The 22,843-nt window shown below is 42.8% G+C and overlaps 1 protein-coding gene and 1 long non-coding RNA gene across 2 annotated transcripts in view; one reads left to right on the plus strand and one right to left on the minus strand.

Moving 5' to 3' along the window:
• LOC117527738 (germ cell-specific gene 1-like protein) overlaps positions 1-22,843 on the minus strand; it is a 31,883-nt gene that overhangs the window by 7,900 nt on the left and 1,140 nt on the right. Inside the window, exons 2-3 of the mRNA XM_034190208.1 lie at positions 19,528-19,575; positions 12,381-12,533 (exon numbers count right to left, since the gene is read on the minus strand). Coding sequence (XP_034046099.1) covers positions 12,381-12,533; positions 19,528-19,575 — 201 coding nt within the window. The remainder of the gene's footprint in view (positions 1-12,380; positions 12,534-19,527; positions 19,576-22,843) is intronic.
• On the plus strand, positions 269-7,863 carry LOC117527739. The gene is made up of 3 exons (XR_004565596.1): positions 269-280; positions 1,662-1,664; positions 7,773-7,863. It is a non-coding gene; the product is annotated as an uncharacterized LOC117527739 (long non-coding RNA).

Here is a 22,843-nt window from a genome sequence, read left to right on the forward strand (position 1 = left end):
CCCGTGAGAGAATTGAACACATTCTGCATGAAGAACTTGGAATGTCAAAGGTGTCAGCTCGGTGGGTGCCACGTCTTCTGACGCCTGATCAGAAACGCACCAGCCTAGTCATGTCGAAGGCAAACTTGACGCAATTTGAAGAAGATCCAGCCAATTACATGGAACGTTTTCTTACCCAGGATGAGTGTTGGGTTCACCACTTTGAACCAGAGACAAAAAAACAATCAATGCAGTGGAAACACCCAAGGTCACCACCTCCAAAGAAGGCCAAAGTCGTTTCGTCTGTGGGGAGGTCATGGTTTCAGTTTTCTGGGATGCCAAGGGCATTGTGTTTGTGGACTATCTTGAAAAGGGACAAACCATAAATGGACAGTACTATTCTAACCTACCTAGACAGTTACGCAAGGCTATCAAAAAGAAGTGACCAGGAAAGCTGACGAAAGGGGTGCTGTTCCATCAAGACAATGCCCCAGCTCACAAGTCAACAGTGGCCATGGCCACTATCTACGAGTGTGGATTTGAACTGGTAGATCACCCACCATACTCCCCTGACTTGGCTGGGAAGCACTATCGGAGCAATGAGGAGGTGATGGCTGGCCGTTGAGGACTATTTTGACTCTCAAGATGAAAGCTTCTATGCCAAGGGAATTGAAGCACTCAAGCACCGCTGGAAGAAGTGTGTCGAGTTACAGGGAGACTACAACCCCTGGCAATAATTATGGAATCACCGGCCTCGGAGGATGTTCATTCAGTTGTTTAATTTTGTAGAAAAAAAGCAGATCACAGACATGACACAAAACTAAAGTCATTTCAAATGGCAACTTTCTGGCTTTAAGAAACACTATAAGAAATCAGGAAAAATACATAATTGTGACAGTCAGTAACGGTTACTTTTTTAGACCAAGCAGAGGGAAAAAAATATGGACTCACTCAATTCTAAGGAATAAATTATGGAATCACCCTGTAAATTTTCATCCCCAAAACTAACACCTGCATCAAATCAGATCTGCTCGGGGTGTGGCTGGATATTTTGGTGTTCTTTTCTTTTCTTTGCTCTTCAGGTGGCATGGAAACTGATTTGTCTGTGGAGAAGGTGCTGGCTGAAGAGTCCTCACCCTCATCAACATCATGTGTAGCACCTGTGACTGGTGCTCACATGCAACCTTAAAGACTTTCAGCTGAAGCAGATAATTGGATGGCGTTCTGCATTTAAGTCATGTGTGATTCAAGCAGAACTGCCGGGAACTCGACCTTGTGATGTTCGTTTGTGAGACACTGAGGACTGCGCCTGGGTTTGACACATCGAGCCCGTGAAGCAGGGAAGGGTGAGGACACATGCTGTCAGCACACGTTAAAGGTAATTAAGTGTTTGATTAATTGTTGATAGTAACTTGGTGTTTTGTTACACAGTATACTTGAATTGTGATGAGAATTGTGCAGCTTGCTTCTCACTGCTGTGGCGTGCGGATAAGTGATCCTCCACCTGTTGTGAGAAGCTGCTCATTTGCATAAAGTTAAAAAAGATACAGACCTGAATGTGTTGCTGATAGCGTGTGTCTTTTGAAAGATATTGTTGTAACTGCTGACTTACCTCACCTCTTCTTTGCTTCACAGAGAGTCAGTTTGTCGTGTCCACCTGGGGGGTGTTTGTCTGGTGGTAGTGGGTCCAGGAGCGCCGGGTTTCTATCCTTTTGGGCGCTTAAGAGCGCGCCAACAGTCACTCCACCAGAAGGACGTTCTTTTAGTTTTGTACACATTATTATGCACAGGTGAAAAATAAATTGTTTCTGTTGTTGGAACCGCTTTCTGGTTATTTTTAGCGCTGGGTTCTGTCTGACGCAGGTCCGCTCCTCAACCCGCGTCGACACATAACAGTAGTTCCCGGCCATTCCTTAATGGACCCAGCGGCAGAGGCGGTTCCTTTTGCCGAAAAAGTTCAAGAACACTTGGAGAAAATATGGGAGCACTTACAGCATCTCACAAACCAAATTAAACAAACAGACGCCCGTGTTACGGAGCTTGCAGCGCAAGCTGTTCCGCTTCCTGCTGCTCCAGCTGTGGCACCATCGATACTAGTGCAGATAACTCCGTCACCCAGAGATTCGGCGTCCGAACCGATTATTTGTCATCCGGAGCCTTGTGTGGTGATGCAATGTTCTCTGGTTTCTGCTCAGTCAGGTTGGAGCGCCGCAGCTTTACAAGGAGTGTTTGTAGACGGGTTAAATGAGTCATTAAAAGACAAGCTGGCAGTCCGTGACGAGCCAAACGATTTAGATGAGCTAATATCGTTGGTGATTCATCTAGATGATCGGATGAAGGAGCGTGGACGCGAGAGAGGACGCCCATCAGAGCAGGTTTTTTCATCTCGGGGCTTTCCCCGACACAGATTTGGGCCGCCTCTTCTTCGCCCCACTGAAGCTCCTCCGACGGGACCTCTGGCTCCTCCTGTTGACGAGCCCATGCAGCTCGGACGAGCAGAGATTACTGTATTGCCCCGACATGTAAGCATCAAGAAAAATAATGGTGATGTATCTCCAAGTGTTCTGGGACAGGCAAAATAACACACATAAAAAAAAAAAAAAAAAAAAATCTAGCACGAGTAAATGTTTTGTTTTCTTTAAATAGGGGTTATAATTGTATGGGGAGTCAGAGGCGTATCTGGTGGAGTGATTGTTATGCGGTTAGAAGTCCGCCTGGGCTCACTTAATCGTTAATTTTTTATGTGTTTTTAGGTATTTTCTGTTTGGGTTGTTGGGTCGTTTTATTTTGTTGTTTTTTTATTTCTCTACATCCCTAACCCCAACCTCACTTGCCCCAAGACCGTTTGTCTTGTGGGTTGTGGGGTGGTGCAGGTTGGTCACGCTGAGCATTCTCAGAAGACCTCTGCACCTAGGGGGGGGGGTGTTAGAGGCGTTTTTCTTGGTTTGGTTAGGGCCCGGTTCCACTCCAGCCTCTGTGAGCCTTTGTACCATTCGTCATTGGTGTTGCCGGGGTGTGGTGCAGCGGAGACTTACCTCAGTCGGAGGGGTGGGCCGATCTGTTGCCGTTCGCCATTTCGGTAGTTCCACCCCTCCCGAGAGGCTGGGGTATGGTCGAGTTGGGGCACCGGACGTATTTCCGGTTCTCTGCTGCGCCTTGGGGTTGGAGCTGGGTTAGTTTTTTCCTGTTCCCTTCTCCGGCTCAATGTTTTGAGCCGTTCAGCAAAGTTGAGCCGCCGAGGGGCTCTGGGAGGGACCCGGGGTCTTTCGGGGTGCCCGGGAGGGTAACAGGGTTTATGGTCATTTTATATCCCCCCGGGGTTGTTTTTGGTAGTGCTCCGGGGGTTGATTTTTGATTTTGTTCTGTTTCCTTCCGGGTTCCACCTCCAGGGTTGATGGGACAGTCCTCTGGGGGGGAATTGGCTTGGGGCCAACTAGCCAAGTGTGACTGGGTCTGGGGTTCCGGGGTTGTGGGGAGGGTACCTCCTGGGGTTGATGGTACGGTCCTCTGGGGGGCGCCGTTTGCTCCATGTACACCTGGGGACCTTTGTGGGATTATGGTTCTGGCTGTTCCTCCTGGAACTGGCGATGAAGGCCTTCTGGGGGGGGTTGGGCTCTGCAGGTCATTCTGGGGGGGTTGTTTGTTATTTTTCTTTTATGCATTTATGTTTGTATTGTGTTTGTGGGGCTGTGTTGGGTTTTTGCGTTTGGGAGTTTTTCTTTTCTTCCCGGGGTTTGATGGGACGGTCCCCTGGGGAGGTTTTGGGTGGGTTTTATGTTTTTTTTTTCTGTGTGTTGAATTGTACTCGGGAATGTTTTGGGCTTTTGTTGATGCCAGCCGGCCTTCCAGCTGCGGTGCCTGTCCTGCTGTCTGTGGTGGACCTTAGAAGCGTGGTGCTCTCTGCTTCCTGACGTGGACCCCGGAGGGAGGTGCTGTTCTCGGGCCTGGTCTGTTCGGTCGCCGGGAGGTTTCCCGTTGATGGGGGGGTACTGTTGTGTGTTGGGGGGTGTGGCTGGATATTTTGGTGTTCTTTTCTTTTCTTTGCTCTTCAGGTGGCATGGAAACTGATTCTTCTGTGGAGAAGGTGCTGGCTGAAGAGTCCTCACCCTCATCAACATCATGTGTTGCACCTGTGACTGGTGCTCACATGCAACCTTAAAGACTTTCAGCTGAAGCAGATAATTGGATGGCATTCTGCATTTAAGTCATGTGTGATTCAAGCAGAACTGCCGGGAACTCGACCTTGTGATGTTCGTTTGTGAGACGCTGAGGACCGCACCTGGGTTTGACACATCGAGCCCGTGAAGCAGGGAAGGGTGAGGACACATGCTGTCAGCACACGTTAAAGGTAATTAAGTGTTTGATTAATTGTTGATAGTAACTTGGTGTTTTGTTACACAGTATACTTGAATTGTGATGAGAATTGTGCAGCTTGCTTCTCACTGCTGTGGCGGATAAGTGATCCTCCACCTGTTGTGAGAAGCTGCTCATTTGCAGATACAGACCTGAATGTGTTGCTGATAGCGTGTGTCTTTTGAAAGATATTGTTGTAACTGCTGACTTACCTCACCTCTTCTTTGCTTCACAGAGAGTCAGTTTGTCGTGTCCACCTGGGGGGTGTTTGTCTGGTGGTAGTGGGTTCAGGAGCGCCGGGCTTCTATCCTTTTGGGCGCTTAAGAGCGCGCCAACAGTCACTCCACCAGAAGGACGTTCTTTTAGTTTTGTACACATTATTATGCACAGGTGAAAAATAAATTGTTTCTGTTGTTGGAACCGCTTTCTGGTTATTTTTAGCGCTGGGTTCTGTCTGACGCAGGTCCGCTCCTCAACCCGCGTCGACACATAACAGGAAGGTTGTGAAAGGCAAACATACTGGTAGGTCAAGGAAGACATCAAAGCGTCAAGACAGAAAACCTAAAGCAATATGTCTCAAAAATCGAAAATGCACAGCAAAACAAATGAGGAACGAATGGGAGGAAACTGGAGTCAACGTCTGTGACCGAACTGTAAGAAACCGCCTAAAGGAAATGGGATTTACATACAGAAAAGCTAAACAAAAGCCATCATTAACACCTAAACAGAAAAAAAAAACAAGGTTACAATGGGCTAAGGAAAAGCAATCGTGGACTGTGGATGACTGGATGAAAGTCATATTCAGTGATGAATCTCGAATCTGCATTGGGCAAGGTGATGATGCTGGAACTTTTGTTTGGTGCCGTTCCAATGACATTTATAAAGATGACTGCCTGAAGAGAACATGTAAATTTCCACAGTCATTGATGATATGGGGCTGCATGTCAGGTAAAGGCACTGGGGAGATGGCTTTCATTACATCATCAATAAATGCACAAGTTTACGTTGATATTTTGGACACTTTTCTTATCCCATCAATTGAAAGGATGTTTGGGGATGATGAAATCATTTTTCAAGATGATAATGCATCTTGCCATAGAGCAAAAACTGTGAAAACATTCCTTGCAAAAAGACACATAGGGTCAATGTCATGGCCTGCAAATAGTCCGGATCTTAATCCAATTGAAAATCTTTGGTGGAAGTTGAAGAAAATGGTCCATGACAAGGCTCCAACCTGCAAAGCTGATCTGGCAACAGCAATCAGAGAAAGTTGGAGCCAGATTGAAGAGTACTGTTTGTCACTCATTAAGTCCATGCCTCAGAGACTGCAAGCTGTTATAAAAGCCAGAGGTGGTGCAACAAAATACAAGTGATGTGTTGGAGCGTTCTTTTGTTTTTCATGATTCCATAATTTTTTCCTCAGAATTGAGTGATTCCATATTTTTTTTCCCTCTGGTCTAAAAAAGTAACCATTACTGACTGCCACAATTTTTTTTTTCCTGATTTCTTATAGTGTTTCTTAAAGCCAGAAAGTTGCCATTTGAAATGACTTTAGTTTTGTGTCATGTCTGTGATCTGCTTTTTTCTACAAAATTAAACAACTGAATGAACATCCTCCGAGGCTGGTGATTCCATAATTTTTTGCCAGGGGTTGTATGTAGAAAAATAACCCTGAATTTGTTCAGTTCGACAACTGCATCATAGTCAGCCTTAGAACTTTTCAGCCTACCCTTGTATATTAGCCATAAATAATGTTAAAAATTAATTGATACTGGATGGATGTAGTGTTTGCTGCTGTGTTAAAAAACTACACACAGTACCTTTAGTCTGTGCCTAGAGAGTCGATCGGACACTTTAACAGCGTGAGATGTCTTTGGAAGCAGGAGGAAGCCAGAGCACCCTGAGGGACACCGGTGAGAACATGTAAAGTCCACGCAGGAAGGACCAGACAGGAAGTGATCCCGTGACTTTCCCGTGAGGTAACAGTGCTATCCACTGACCCACGGTGCCACCCTCTGTGGTATATTCATTTACCCAAACGTAATAAATAAAGAAATAAATCTCCAAATGTGTTGTCCAGTTAATGTTTAATTGGACCTCTTTTGCAAAGGAAACCTATGCTATTATCAAGTTTCCAGTCCACCTAACCTGCATGTCTTTGAATGTGGGAGGAAGCCGGAGCACCCGGAGAGAACCCACACAAACATGGGGAGAACACACAAACTCCACACAGAAAGGTCCTGGGTGGGAATCAAACCTATGACCTTCTTGCTGTGAGGTAACAGTGCTAACCACTAAACCACCGAGCTGCCATTAAACAATGAATCATTTGATAATTATTTTTCTTTTAGAGATATTGTCTCACTATATCCCAGGCAGACCCTGGGTCAGGTGTACCCGCCCCGCGTGTACAGTCCTGCCCATCTCTCAGCCAGCAGCCTGCCTCTTCACAGCTGCTTTCCTCTGGATTAAAGACATAACAACGGCGGTGGATGGGGTCACGGGATGGTGGGGGAGAGGGGGAAGGGCAGGAGGGAGCTCCTCCGGCAGGTCTTGGCACAGCCCAAAACCACTGCCCCAGCTGCAATCGGATTAGCCCACAAACCAGTAAATCCTCAGAGGCAGCGAGTCAGAACAGAGTGATGACTGCACAGTGCCTCTGGCTGTCATCTTCACCTCTTTCAGGCCGATGTGACTCCCCACACCATCTCTGTTTTATACGTAGGGACAGAAGCAGGTCCAGCACAGGGACAAAGTCTGAAATTCCAAATAGACAGTGCACTGGTGACATTATCCAAAGTTATGGCAGCTTTAAGAAGAAGGAGCACTCGGGTTTTTGGAAGTTCTGAGGACTGTTGGAAGGTCCGGGTGAGATGTTGAAGACCAAATTAGTCCAAGTGATGGAAAAAACTCTTAGGGCTGTAAAGGCCATTGCATGGTCCGTCAGGAAGACCAAATATTGAAGAAATCTATAGGAATGTCCCACATCATGACCTCATGTGTCTGTCTGCTTCATCCTGTGGTCATTGCGCATGTGAAATGGGCAAATGGGCATCAAAATCCAACCCCTTGTTCCCATTGTAACACCTGGCTAATGGATCACGTAGGGGATCGCTTGTTTGTGTGAAATACGGTGGGGACCTTGTGTGCTCTGTGGCCACTACGGTAACCATGAAGGTCCAACAGGAACCCTGAACACGAGATGGCTAACAGGGCTCTGGTGATTCAAGAAGTCCTCAAAGGTGGTTCAGGCAGAGGAGGTGACGGCTTGTAACCCAACAGCTGTGAAGTTGGATGAAGCCTGCAACAGGAATCCCAGAGCCCGATCATCTGGGATTTCTCAGCCATCAGACCAGGTTAAGGATCTGTCCAGGACCATGCGTTTGTCACTGTGCAGTGACATTCCCACATTAAACAAACCCACATGCAGGCGTCTCCAGATCGACTCTGGATGTAGAATTCCACCATCCCCTCCAGGAATCTACCAAGAGGCAGTCTTCCTGACCACTGAGGGATTATCACAACCAGACGTCATGTAAAAAGAACAGTTCAGAAGGATCTCTGAAAGCCCAACATGACCATGATGACTGTATGGAAACGTCTGACTACAACTGCAAGTTTAAATAGCAATAATTCTGCATTCTGAAAAAGTAATTTTAACTTAGTTATTTCAACTTTCAACTGAATGAATATCACAAGACTTCTCTAGTTAAGCTGAAATAACAAAAATCAATGCAAATCACTTTTTCTTGTTGAGACAGTGGTTTATTTTTTTAGAGTGTGGAATAAAACCAGAATGTAACACTGTGCCCTGTTATCTTAAGGAGTATTTTCATGTTTTCAACAGGACCTCTTTGTTCCAGTTGTACATGCGTACAGTGAGGCAAATAAGTCTTTGAGCCACTGTTGATTTTGCAAGTTTTCCCACGTACAAAGACTGTTGAGGTCTGTAATTTTTATCATCGGTACACTTCAACTGTGAGAGACAGAACCAAAAGGAAAAAAGGTTTTAAATAATTAATTTGCATTTTATTGCATGAAATAAGTATTTGAACACCTACCAACCAGCAAGAATTCTGTCCCACACAGACCTGTTAATTTTTCTTTAAGAAGCCCTCTTATTCTGCACTCTTTACCTGTATTATTGCACCTGTTTGAACTTGTTACCTGTATAAAAGACACCTGTTCACACACTCAATCAATCACACTCCAACCTGTCCACCATAGCCAAGACCAAAGAGCTGTCTAAGGACACCAGGGACAAAACTGTAGACCTACACAAGGCTGGGATGGACTACAGGACAACAGGCAAGCAGCTTGGTAGAAGACAACAACTGTTATGATTATTTATTACAAAGTGGAAGAAACACAAGATGAGTGTCAATCTCCCTCAGTCTGGGATTCTATGCAAGATCTCACTTTGTGGGGTAAGGATGATTCTGAGAAAGCTCAGAACTACACAGGAGGACCTGGTCAATGACCTGAAGAGAGCTGGGACCACAGTCACAAAGACTACATTAGTAACACATGATGCTGTCATGGTTTAAAATCCTGCAGGGCAGAAAGAGCCCCCTGCTCAAGCCAGCACATGTCCAGGCCCATTTGAAGTTCACCAGTGACCATCTGGGTGATCCAGATGAGGCATGGGAGAAGGCCATGTGGTCAGATGAGACCAGAATAGAACTTTTTGATATCAACTCCACTCGCCGTGTTTGGAGGATGAGAACAACTCCAAACCTGAAAGATCTGGAGAAGATGTGTATGGAGGAGTGGATCAAAATCCCTGCTGCAGTGTGCAAACTTGGTCAAGAACTACAGGAAATGCCTGAGCTGTTTTTCTATGTATCAAATATTTATTTCTAAAATACAAATTAATTATTTTAAAATGTTATTATGTAATTTTCTGATTTTTTAAAAATTTGTTTAGATTCTGTCTCTCACAGTGGAACTGTACAGACCTCTACATTCTTTGTCGGTGGAAAAATGTGCAAAGTCAACAGACAGAAACATACGTTGAGATGGAAGATATACATAAATACTGCAGATGAGATGTGAAACACCATTTCTTAGCTGTGAATGTGATTCATTTTAAAAAGGTCAGTTTCGTGCCCAGTCACTGCTCAGTTCGGTTATGTTGAGATCCATTTCATGCTCTATAACCTTTTCTAAAACATATTATATTCTTACAACTGTGAAAAGGAAAAGGAAAGGAAAGACACCAAGACACTCAGACAACCCAGAAGAAGTTATAGGCTTTTGGGGCTGTGATTGGAGACATTGTGCACAGAGCACGTTTTGCCATCTGTGTCCATGACACATTTTATTTCAGGATTTTTTTGTTTGACTTTATCATTTATCATTTTCTTTTGTTATTGCTGTCAAAAGCTTTGAACATTTGTAAAACATTTAAATTGAAAATTGCTATGTTTGCATTTATTTCCGACCATATGTTAAAATGTGGATATAAAATATCAGGGGATCAAGAATTTGGTCCACGTGTGTAGTGTTTTGTAGTATTTTAAACAAGCTCATATTTTGGTTGAAACTGCATAAAAAGTAACTTGTCCATCAAGAAAATTTGCTCTGGCTCTGTCTTGACTTCACAGTCTGACACAGACTGTCTCTGTCCTGGACAAACCCTCCGTGACATCACCTGTAGGATTTCTGCAGAGACCAAGAACAGAGGACATGACACCCATATCTGGACGTCACCATGCTGACCACTCTGATTCACAGCGAACTCATTAATGCATAAAGGGACGGAGTGTGGGCGGGTCAGCGTGTGATGAAAGAAGCCTGAACACACCCCACTCTTTGAGTCCAAATTAGCTAAGCTAACAGGCTAACCTAAGTTCAGGTGCATTCAGTCATATTTTGGGGGACTGTGCAGTGGTTTTCCTAACAGTTTGCTTTGCTGTGAACATTTAACGTTATGAGCTGCTTATTTTCTCAGTAATCGTGCATTAACAGGACTTAATGGATGAAGTTACCAATAGCTGCTAAAAGTGCTAACACTGTTAGCATAAAGCATTAAATACAACAAGGATTTCACTCAGTGTGACAACTGCAGCAGAGACATCTTAGATGATGTTAGGACAATAAGACAGATTACTATATGGCTGTGACGTTACGAGCGCTCTGATTGGCTGATTACCGGTCAGATATTTTCTCATATCAGACCGGTTAACATGATAATCGGTCTGGAATGTGTATTTTTGTTACAAACCAGGAAGCTAAAAACATGAATAGAAAAAACAAGTTGGACATGAACCTACGCCATAAATATCTAAACTTAATCCGAAAAAACACACAGATTGATAGACCGGCCAGACATCTGTTAAGCTAGTGGAGATGAAGAAAGCGAACGGGTCTGGCTACGAGCCCAACACCGTCAGCAGCAGCTGTCATATTCAGGGGATACTGTAAGTTTGCATGTTTATATATAATAGCCATATAATAAACAAATTATAAGCAAAGTGCGCATCTCAGAACCACGCGGTGCATTATGGGTAGGCTAAATTTTTCAGCTACCAACCCACAAGCTATGGCGGCAGAAAGCAGCAAGGAGTGCTGTAATTTGGATCATTTCAACCGCTGGAAAGTTGATGATTTAAAGCGTTTTTGTAAGCTCCGCGGAATGCCTGTTACACCCAGGACTACGTACGGCAGTGGACAGAAATGGAAAGAAGAGCTGGTTGTGCTTGCGTGTGCTGCATCTGTACAGAAAGTACTGTTAGTGCCGATGGAGGAAGAGCACGCTGCTGTCGAAAATGACCAGTCCTTGTTGATAGTTGGAGACAAACAAATTTCTCACCCCTTGAAGGCAACTGACGGATGGTTAGATGAAGTCCAGAGGCTGAAACTGTGGATATTGCAGAATATTTGCCAAGCAGGGATGAGAAATCACTACTCCACCGGCTTCATAATGACGACAATGACGGTGAGTCTCACATATAACCTCTTTGGTGTCACGTTTGTTTTGATAGGTTGACAGACTTACAGTGATATGTGCATGCAGGCAGTTTGTTTATAGAACATGTCCATATTACAATATTACGCGCCACGTCATTCATGGCGTGACATTACAGTCATAAGCCGATGCACAAAAACGGCGGCACGGTTTCAGGATATTGACAAAATAAATGTGTGCAAGAAACGTCCAATTTTAGTCCGTCTTTTGCGTCCGTCTGGATCTTTCTTTTCTGTGGTGAAATTGTGTAGAATGAACGGAGGTTTTACGACCACATTTCTTCTTCTTTCCGTCTTTGTTTGGACTCGGCAGAGCTTTGCAATCGTGTGTTTTCAGCCAACTTTCAAGCCTATAAATTCCGTTCAAGCATTTGAAAACAGCACGATGCGCCCCTGTCATTATTGTATGTGTCGCTTAAGGCTTAAAGCCTTTGAAACAATCCCTGTAAAAGCCTTAAATTTTACAGTCCGCTAATGCTACTGTATACGAAATTCAATGGGAGCAGTGTGACTGTGGTAGCTGGGATTTTTGCCCCCATTTGACCCACGCATGTGCAGATGCGATGCGCACTTCACTTATTAACCTCACTGTGCTCAGTCCATATTAAACACATCAGTCAGATAGTGCCCCATACAGACCTCTCGCTCGTTTAACAATCCTTTATTACACATCCATCCAGCAGACACATCCAGTGGACACATCCAGCGGACACATCCAGCGGACACATCCAGTGGACACATCCAGTGGACATTGAGCTACAATCACATTGAGAGGCGGAGTTGCTTGGCTGAGTGACAATCACTTAAAATGACCACGCCCCCAAAGTTACAGAATTTATGACTTAAAATGTAACTGTGTTTTTGTAGCAGGCTGTAAACACGTTTATTTGTGCTCTAAAGTTGGACATTTTAACATTGACTCCTACAGGAATGTGCTCTGTTTTGGAGTCAGCCTCAAGTGGCCTGTTAAGGAACTGCACTTTTTGTACTTCCAGTAGACCTGCGTCTGAAATGATGGAAGCTTCCCGCTTGGGTCTGGTTTACGGTTTCGAACAGGTGTTTTTTCTTCTTATCTTTACCTGACAGGGCAGTGCACAAGGCAGCAAAGGCACTGAGCTTAAGTTTGTTCATGATGCTGAAACACGGACACTGCTCCAGGGTCATCAGGGCCCCGCCCGTGAAGAGCAGGATCAGGTACAGACTTTCAGCCACGATGCACAAGCACAGGACCCCTGAGGACACACAGAGGACATGGAGACAGAATTCAGCTGTAAGACCTCAGTAAGACCCCGTCCACGTCCTAATACAGGACTGCAGTCTGTGGCAGAAACAAGAAACGAAATGCTCTATATATATTTGTATACTTTCATTTTCAATTTATTTCATTTATATAGCGCAAAATCACAACAAGGTTGCCTCAAGCCACTTCACACAAGTGAGGTCTAACCTTACTTATAAACACAGAAAACACACTGAGAAGTTACTAAAACTCTGAAGATGGCCTGTGGTTCATCCAAACTAATAAATCCACATCCATGAAACTACTACTATATTATTGCTACATGAAGATCAGACCCTGCACTGACTGTAGCCTTAAAATATGAAATTCAAAAACAGTGTGATCTTAGTTCATTCACTTGTGTTTTGCTATGCGCCAAGACTAGAGGGCACAAATTCACTGTAAAGTTTTGAAACATTTGTTTTTAAGTAGCGGATGATATATTGAGGCCCTATTTAGCACCGCCGGTGACGTCGTCTCTCTGATACAGACTCCAGGACAATCGTTTGAAGGATTTGAAACAGATGTTCAGAATTTTCCACAATTTAACCTTCCAACAGGCTACAGTATGTGCATGGGACATTAAGTAGGCAGAACAAAGTTATGTTTCTGAGCCGTCTGATGCATCAAAGTTCACCAGCTGTAATGTGACTTGTCCTCATTATATATTCTTTTGATTTGGTGAGTTACAAGATGACATCATTTATTGCTTTTGAGTTATTGTGCACAAAAGCTGGCCGCAAGTGACTAACTCAGTCATTCACTGACTCATCTACATTTTTGCTGTCCAAACCCTAGACTGTCAGAACAACAGGGAATTAGGAACAGGTGTGGTTGAAGTTATATATCTTTTTCATTTTCAAAGCCTTGGATTGGCTACTGATGTTTCTTATTAATTTACACACAGAATATACAATAAATGTGGCTGGGAAAGGGAAATCTGGGGCCCCCTGCTAGAGCTGTTGCCCACGCGACCCAATCCCAGATAAGCGGTTGAAGATGAGTGAGTGATGAATATACAATAAATACAACTATCAAAAGCTTTTGTTGGTTAAACATCATAGCGGTTTCCCTTCTAACAGGATATAAATGCACATTTAGAATATTTGGTAAAACCCGCATTAAAAGTAGTGACACTAACAAATAACCAAATAATTGAAATTACTCTCCTTTAGGATGTGCTGCTCTTTACTCTTTCTGAATGTTTCATAAGTTCACCAGGTTCCAGCTCCTGGACAGAACTTTTTGAGACGGAAAATTCTGTTTTTATACATGTTTACAATAATGGCCATATGAGGCCTCATGAAGTATTGGTGTTTTCTACTGAGCCCACTAGATGGCACTCTTTAAAAAAAGCCTGTCAAAGCACACTGAACTTCAGTTTGTTTTGAACCCTTTTCTTTAAAAGGATACCGCCATCTAGTGGCCTAAAACAACAATAATTAAGACTTTGTGGCCATTACAGTTTTTCTCAGTTGCTAAAACACAAAACCCTATTCCCTAAATAAAATTCTCAAATGCCTTTACACAGTTATTGAATTAATCTCCCTTTTGGCAAAACCGTAGATGACTTTCACGTAGGTAGACACATTTAGCAAAACTCAGTCACTCTTTTTGCAAAACTCTAAACACATTCTCATACTATAAAACACATTCTGCATAATAATTCACTTCTTAATTATATTACTAACCAAACAAAGCAGAAGATAAGCACAATTAAAGCAAAGATGTCACCAATTAGATGCTACTAGTCAAAACTGTTAACACTTGTGTCTGGTTGGAGTTTCATTGCAACAATGGACAGAAACCAGAGGCGCAGGGGACGGGTGCGTGTTAGAGGTGGGGGAGTAGGAAGAGGAGGAAGAGGAAGACAACGAGTTATAGTAAATGATGAAATTCGGGCCACAATCATTGACCATGTTCTGGTTCATGGGATGTCAATGAGAGAAGCAGGACTTCGAGTCCAACCTAACCTCAGCTGTTTCTCTGTGGCTCAATAATCCGGACATTCAGACAACAGAACAGGTATAGTGTAAATGTTCAATACTGTATACAGTACACAGTTACAGCAGATTTTGTAGACCACTGTGACAAAACATATACGAGGTCTATTAGATAATAAACTGACCCTTTTATTTTTTTTTTAACTATATGGATTTGAATGACGTGCGATTACACCAATCATGCTTGAACCCTTGTGCGCATGCGTGAGTTTTTTCACGCGTCGGTGACGTCATTTCCCTGTGGGCAGGCCTTGAGTGAGATGTGGTCCCGCCCTCTCGGCTGAATTCCTTTGTTTCACACGCTGCTCGAGACGGCGCGCGTTGCTTTATCAAAATTTTTTCTGGACCTGTGAGGAATATCCGAGTGGACACTATTCGAGAAATTAAGCTGGTTTTCGGTGAAAAGTTTAACGGCTGATGAGAGATTATGGGGTGTTTCTGTTGGTGTAAGGACTTCCCACGGAGCGGGACGTCGTGCAGCGCTTCCAGGCGCTGTCGTCGGCCTGTTTCGAGCTGAAAACATCCTAATTTAAGGCTTAATTCACCCAGGACGTAGTGAGAGAACAGAGAAGATTCAGAAGAGGCCGGCATGAGGACTTTATGCGGACATTCCACTGTTTAAGGACATTTTTTAATGAAAGACGTGCGCGCAAATTCGCTGAGTCGTTTCCGTGACGACTCAGCGAATCTGTGTGCGCCGCGACAGGAAAAACACCTCCGTGTTGAAAACCATTTGTAAAATTCAGGCGGCTTTTGATGGCTTTCAACAAGTGAGTAACTGAGAAATTGTTTAACAGCTTGGGCATGTTCCAACTTGCCCGTTAAGGTTTCCAACGGAGGTGTTTTTCCTGTCGCGACCCCCCGTGGTCGGGTCCGGCCCGACATGCGACTCTGCCCGCACGTTCTTTCATTACAAAATGTCCGTTAACAATGGAATGTCCGAATAAACTCCTCATGCCGACTTGTTCTGAAAGTTCTCTGTTCTCTGACAACTTACTGGATCAACAGAGCCTGAAATGTGGAAGTTTTCAACTTGAAACAGCGAGACGCTGCCGCCTCGAAGCGCAGATCGCCGTCAGTCGCCGTGGGCCGTCCTTACGGCGACACTACCAGACCAAAATCTCTCATCAGCCGTTAAAATTTTTACGGAAAACCAGCTAAATTTATTGAATGGTGTCCACTCAGTTGTGCCTTACAGTTTTGAAAAAATTTTTATCAAACAAAGCAGCAGTCTCTGAGCCATTCCTAAACAATGAAAAAATCGACGAGAGGGTGGGCCACTCCTCACTCAAAGACTGCCCACAGGTGATTGACGTAACCGACAGGCGTGAAAAAACTCTTGCATGCCCACGAGGGTTCAAGCATGTCTGATGTAATCACACGTGATTCAAATCCATATGGTTTTTGAAAAAAATAATAAGGTCAGATACTTTTCTAATAGACCTCGTATTGTATATTCACTTGTGTAGAATTGCAAGGACGCCAGAGGGAGGTGGAAGAACCCTTGTGTTCTCCCAGCAGCAGGAGACCCTGATAGTTGACATGGTCATTCAAAACAACACCATTAGACTACATGAAATACAACAGCGAGTGATTGAAGACAATGTCAATTTTGAAGGAATCAACACCGTAAGTCTCTCCACCATTGACCGTGTCCTGAAACGCAACAGAGTGCACATGAAACAAGTGTACAGAGTACCCTTTGAGTGCAACTGTAACAGAGTGAAAGAGCTCAAATATGAGTATGTCCAAGTAAGTACACATTCAGATACAGTACAAGTACTGCATATTGTAAATACTATCATATCTGCCTGTCTTTCTGTTCACTTACAAAACTATCTGTCTATTTTTATATAGAGAAATTTTGAATTGGAGGCCAGTGAAAGGCCCCATGAATATATATTTGTGGATGAAGCAGGATTTGACCTAGCGAAGAGAAGAAGGAGGGGCCGGAACATAATTGGTCAGCGTGCCATTGTTGATGTCCCTGGTCAGCGTGGTGGCAATGTGACCATTTGTGCTGCCATAAGTAACCGTGGGGTCCTGCATCAATATGTAACACTAGGGCCATACAACAGTCAACACCTTCTTACATTTCTAGCAGGTCTCCGGGATGTTTTGGTGGCTCGGCAGCATGAGATGAATGACCAGTACACATATGTGATCATATGGGACAATGTAAGCTTCCATCGTGCTGCTCAAATAAGAGAATGGTTTAACATCAATGAGCATTTCATCAATATGTACCTCCCACCATACTCGCCTTTCCTGAACCCCATAGAGGAGTTTTTTTCAAGTTGGAGGTGGAAGGTATATGACTGGCAACCCTATATCAGAGTGGATCTCCTGCGGGCCATGGAGTTAGCTTGTGGCGACAAAACTGAGGAGTCATGCCAAGGCTGGATACGCCACACAAGAGCCTTCTTCCCCCGCTGCCTCAGAAGAGAGAACATCGCTTGTGATGTTGATGAAGTCTTGTGGCCTGACCCAGGCCAAAGGCATGATGAAGCTCAGTGAGCTTTTTTGTTTTTTTATTGTGATATTTTATTTTTTGATTGTAGATTTACCCTATTTCATTTATCGTTAGATTTCAATGAATAAAAAGACTTCAGGAGCTATATGCCCTGCCCTGCACACTGTCTTCCACTGTTTGATGTATTGTGTAATCATAGCTCAGCAGGATTTTCATTTTGACTGCTAAGAGAATGATTCTGAGACCATTAGTTGGTTTTGGGAAAAGTTAAAAGGGTTTTGAGATGATTGGTCAGTTTTGTAACAAGAATCTAGGGTTTTGTGCATGTGGTTTGAAAAATGGGTTTTGTGTTCAGAGTTTTGAGAAAAGGGTAAATGGTTTCACAAAATGTGTTTTAGCAATTGTGAAAAACTGTAATATCTGTGAACAGACCAAAAGACATGAAATGATGAAAAAGAACCTGCCAGCAGACATGCAGTTTGTTAATGGGTTCATAATTTCTATCAATGAATTTAGTTTTTACAATAAATAAATAAATAAAAAGTGAAACTTATGTCCTTGTGAGAAATTATTATTAAAAGCCCACTGATGGTACATTCTCTTTATTTTTCATGTGAAATTGTAAATAAATAATGTAACAACGCTACGTGACTGAGCTTTTAGAGCAACATACGTTGTCTTCAAGATGATGTCTTTTCCAGGGACGTCCATACATTTTTCAACAAGATGATGTAAAACCATATTCTGCACACATTACAAAGTCATGGCTGCAGAAGCAGAGGGAACGGGTACTGGACTGACCTGTCTGCAGTTCTGACCCTGACCTCTCCCCAATAGACAATGTGTGGAGAGAATTTTGGGAAAAAAAAAAAAAAGCAACAATGACGATCTTGTAATGTTGCACATGTAGAGATGTATTTGCAGGAAGAATGGTGTCGTTTGGTATTTTAGGTGTTGTGAGAAGGAATGGCAACATTGCAAAGTGGTAAATGCTTGAGTGTCCCAACTTTTGGGGGATGTGTTTCAGGCCTGAAATGCAGGAAAGGATGAATATTAACAAAAGAAATGAGGTTGACCAGGAAAAAAAACATGAAATATCTTTGGGTCATGCTGCCTGCAATGAAACAGAACTCAAGGCAAATGTGACAAACACTGTGTTTTTTTTAAATTTGCATTCATAGACTATCACAACCTTTTCTAATTTTGAGTTGTAATAATGTATTGCAGCATTTTTTTTTCTGTCTGTGTTTCATCTGCTGCTGACCAGCTTATTGGTGTCAGTCTGATTAAAAAGAATCAGTGCAGTTGGTCAGTTTGTGCAATACATGCCCAGGAAACAGTCCTGCACTGACTGAGGGTTTGACTGCCTGCATTATGAGCATACAGACGGAAAATACAGAAATGAATGAATACACAAATAAAATAATGAATAAATACACAAATGAATGAATGAATACACAAATAAATGAATGAATAAAAACACAAATGAATGAATACACAATTAAATGAACGAATACACAAATAAATGAATGAATGAATGAATACACAAATAAATGAATGAATAAATACACATATGAATGAATACACAAATAAATGAATGAATACACAAATAAATGAATGAATGAATACACAAATAAATGAATGAATACACAAATGAATGAATACACAAATAAATGAATGAATACCCAAATAAATGAATGAATAAATACACAAATGAATGAATAAATACACAAATAAATGAATGAATAAATACACAAATGAATGAATACCCAAATAAATGAATGAATAAATACACAAATGAATGAATGAATACACAAATAAATGAATGAATAAATACACAAATAAATGAATGAATCAATGCACAAATGAATTAATTAATAAATACACAAATGAATGAATACACAAATAAATGAATGAATAAATACACAAATGAATGAATAAATGAATGATTGAATACAGACAATTTAGAAATACAGAAATGGACCAAATACAGTTGGTTTGTGAAAATGTACAAAAAAATTCAGAACCTGAATTAATTCATTATTCATAACTAAATGTATTTATTTACATTTGTGTTATTTCTGATTGTCTGTACAATTTTAGAGTAATGTAACCGTGTGGACTAAAGTTATATGGTCATTGTTTGTGTTGAATGAGCAGCTTCCAGGCGGTCACGTTATCAATAATGTAAATTTCTACAGTTGTTCCTGTCAGCTACACAGTAAAATCACCAGTGTTAATTTAACACTGGTGATTTTACTGTGTACAGTGGTAACAAATCGTGTTTCATCTCATCTTTACAGCTTTGCTACGTGAAGCTACGGTGTCTTCTTTCTCCACATCTCCATTCCAATGTTTGTGTGGAGTCAACAGGGCGAATGTGACCCACATTCCAGCAGTGATTTTTTTTTCTTTTTGTGAAGCAAAAACATCCAAAAATTACATTTAAAAAGCACAGTCATATTACCAACCTCTCTCGTGTTCAGGTGCGATCTCTGAGAAGTCTCGACAGTCGAATCCTGACAGCACAAACAGAAACACAACACGTGTATTAATATGGGATGTGGCAGCATTTTAGTCCTCTGAACTGCGAGTAGATCCACAGAACATTCCACCAAGAAAATGATGTTTGAGCTGGTGACTTTCTGCTAAAAATGTTCTACAAAACCAGAATTTTCTTTTCACACATGGAATTATGGCAGACATGAATGACATCTGTGAAAGTGAGAACGGCAGCAAAAAAAGCAAAAGCTGTGAGCACCTTCTTCTTCTTTGTCTTTCGGCTGTTCCCGTTAGGGGTCGCCACAGCAGATCAATCATTTCCATCTCACCCTGTCCTCTGTATCTTCCTCTGTCACACCAACCACCTGCATGTCCTCCCTCAGCACATCCATAAACCTCCTCTTTGGCCTTCCTCTTCTCCTCCTGCCTGGTGGCTCCATCCTCAGCATCCTTCTCCCTATATACCCTGGGTCCGTCCTTTGCACATGTCCAAACCATCTCAATCTTGCCTCTCTGACTTTGTCTCCAAACTGTCCCACCTGAGCTGTCTCTCTGATATGTTCATTCCTAATCTTGTCCATTCTCGTCACTCCCAAAGAGAATCTCAGCATCTTCAGATCTGCCACCTCTAGCTCTGCCTCCTGTCTTTTTGTTAGTGCCACCGTCTCTAAAACGTACAACATAGCTGGTCTCACTACTGTCTTGTAAACTTTCCCCTTCTTGCTGATATTCTTCGGTCACAAATCACTCCTGCTACCTTTCTCCACCCACTCCACCCTGCCTGCACTCTCTTCTTCACCTCTCTACCACACTCTCCATTACTTTGAACAGTTGACCCCAAATATTTAAACTCATCTACTTTCACCACCTCTACTCCTTGTAACTGCACTATTCCACTGGGCTCCCTCCCAGTCACAAACATGTACTCAGTCTTGCTTCTACTTCATTCCCCTTCTCTCCAACACATATCTCCACCTCTCCAGACTAGACTCAACTTGCTCTCTACTCTCACTACAGATCACAATGTCGTCTGCAAACATCACAGTCCATGGGGACTCCTGTCTGATCTCATCCGTCAACCTGTCCATCACCACTGCAAACAAGAAAGGGCTCAGAGCTGATCCTTGGTGTAATCCCACCTCCACCTTGAATGAGTCTGTCATTCCGACTGTGCATCTCACCACTGTCACAATATTCTTGTACATGTCCTGCACTACCCTAACATACTTATCTGCCAATCCAGACTTCCTCATACAATACCACAGCTCTTCTCTTGTACATATGGTCCCGGGACCATATGTACACTGCCAGTGTTAATTTAACACTGTAAGTGTTAGTTGAACACTGGTGATTACACTGGTGATTTTACTGTGTACATCTTGAAAAATGGGTGAAATCGTGAGTAGATTATTTGATTTATTTCAGTAATATTAGTTTCTTGTGCATCAGGCCCACATGGTGAATAATCCTACCAAATATCTACCAAGATTGTTTAAAACGTTTTGGCTGGAAATTTGCTTGTACTGTGGGTAAATATGTGTGTCAAAAATTAAGTGTATATTTGTACTGTTATTAAATTATAAAATGCAGGACTACATGTTATATAAAAAAAAGCTCTTCTTCGGTATTGACAAATACTATCTCGTCCATTTATTTTAATAACATACGAAGTCTATTAGAAAAGTATCCGACCTTTTTTTCAAAAACCATATGGATTTGAATCACGTGTGATTACATCAGACATGCTTGAACCCTCGTGGGCATGCGAGTTTTTTCACGCCTGTCGGTTACGTCATTCGCCTGTGGGCAGTCTTTGAGTGAGGAGTCGCCCACCCTCTCGTCGATTTTTTCATTGTTTAGGAATGGCTCAGAGACTGCTGCTTTGTTTGATCAAAATTTTTTCAAAACTGTAAGGCACAACTGAGTGGACACCATTCGATAAATTCAGCTGGTTTTCGGTAAAAATTGTAACGGCTGATGAGAGATTTTGGTCTGGTAGTGTCACCGTAAGGACGGCCCACGGCGCCTGACGGTGATCTGCGCTTCGAGGCGGCAGCGTCTCGCCATTTCAAGTTGAAAACTTCCACATTTCAGGCTCTGTTGATCCAGTAAGTCGTCAGAGAACAGAGAACTTTCAGAACAAGTCGGCATGAGGAGTTTATTCGGACATTCCATCGTTAACAGACATTCTGTAATGAAAGAACGTGCGGGCAGAGTCGCATGTCGGGCCGGACCCGACCGCGGGGGGTCGCGACAGAAAAAACACCTCCGTTGGAAACCTTAACGGACAAGTTGGAACATGCCCAAGCTGTTAAACAATTTCTCAGTTACTCACTTGTTGAAAGCCATCAAAAGCCGCCTGAATTTTACAAATGGTTTTCAACACGGAGGTGTTTTTCCTGTCGCGGCGCACACAGATTTGCCGAGTCGTCACGGAAACGACTCGCCGAATTTGTGAGCACGTCTTTCATTAAAAAATGTCCTTAAACAGTGGAATGTCCGCATAAAGTCCTCATGCCGGCCTCTTCTGAATCTTCTCTGTTCTCTCACGATGTCCTGGGTGAATTAAGCCTTAAATTAGGATGTTTTCAGGTCGAAACAGGCCGATGACGGCGCCTGGAAACGCTGCGCGACATCCTGCACCGTGGGAAGTCCTTACACTGACAGAAACACCCCATAATCTCTCATCCGCCGTTAAACTTTTCACCGAAAACCAGCTTAATTTCTCGAATAGTGTCCACTCGGATATTCCTCACAGGTCCAGAAAAAATTTTGATAAAGCAACGCGCGCCGTCTCGAGCAGCGTGTGAAACAAAGGAATTCAGCCGAGAGGAAGGGACCACATCTCACTCAAGGCCTGCCCACAGGGAAATGACGTCACCGACACGCATGAAAAAACTCTCGCATGCGCACGAGGGTTCAAGCATGATTGGTGTAATCGCACGTCATTCAAATCCATATAGTTAAAAAAAAAATAAAAGGGTCGGTTTATTATCTAATAGACCTCGTACTTTTTTAAATAACATACTTTTTATCACTCTTGAAACGTGAGACTCCCCCCCCCAAAAAAACAACATAAAAAAAGATAAAACTGCACCAAATTTATTCCTTTGTACAGTACCTGAAAAAAGGTTAGGGTTAGGGTGAGTAATAGTAAGTAAAAAAAAAAACCCTGCCACGAAAATTTGAATCATTTCATGACGGGAGGAAGAAAAAAACTTGAGACTGGGCTGGAGAAAATACATTTGAAAGTTAAAATTTGATATAAAGGTGCAAATTGTGGAT

The sequence above is a fragment of the Thalassophryne amazonica genome, chromosome 16 (assembly GCF_902500255.1).
Source record: "Thalassophryne amazonica chromosome 16, fThaAma1.1, whole genome shotgun sequence".
Lineage (NCBI taxonomy): Eukaryota > Metazoa > Chordata > Actinopteri > Batrachoidiformes > Batrachoididae > Thalassophryne > Thalassophryne amazonica.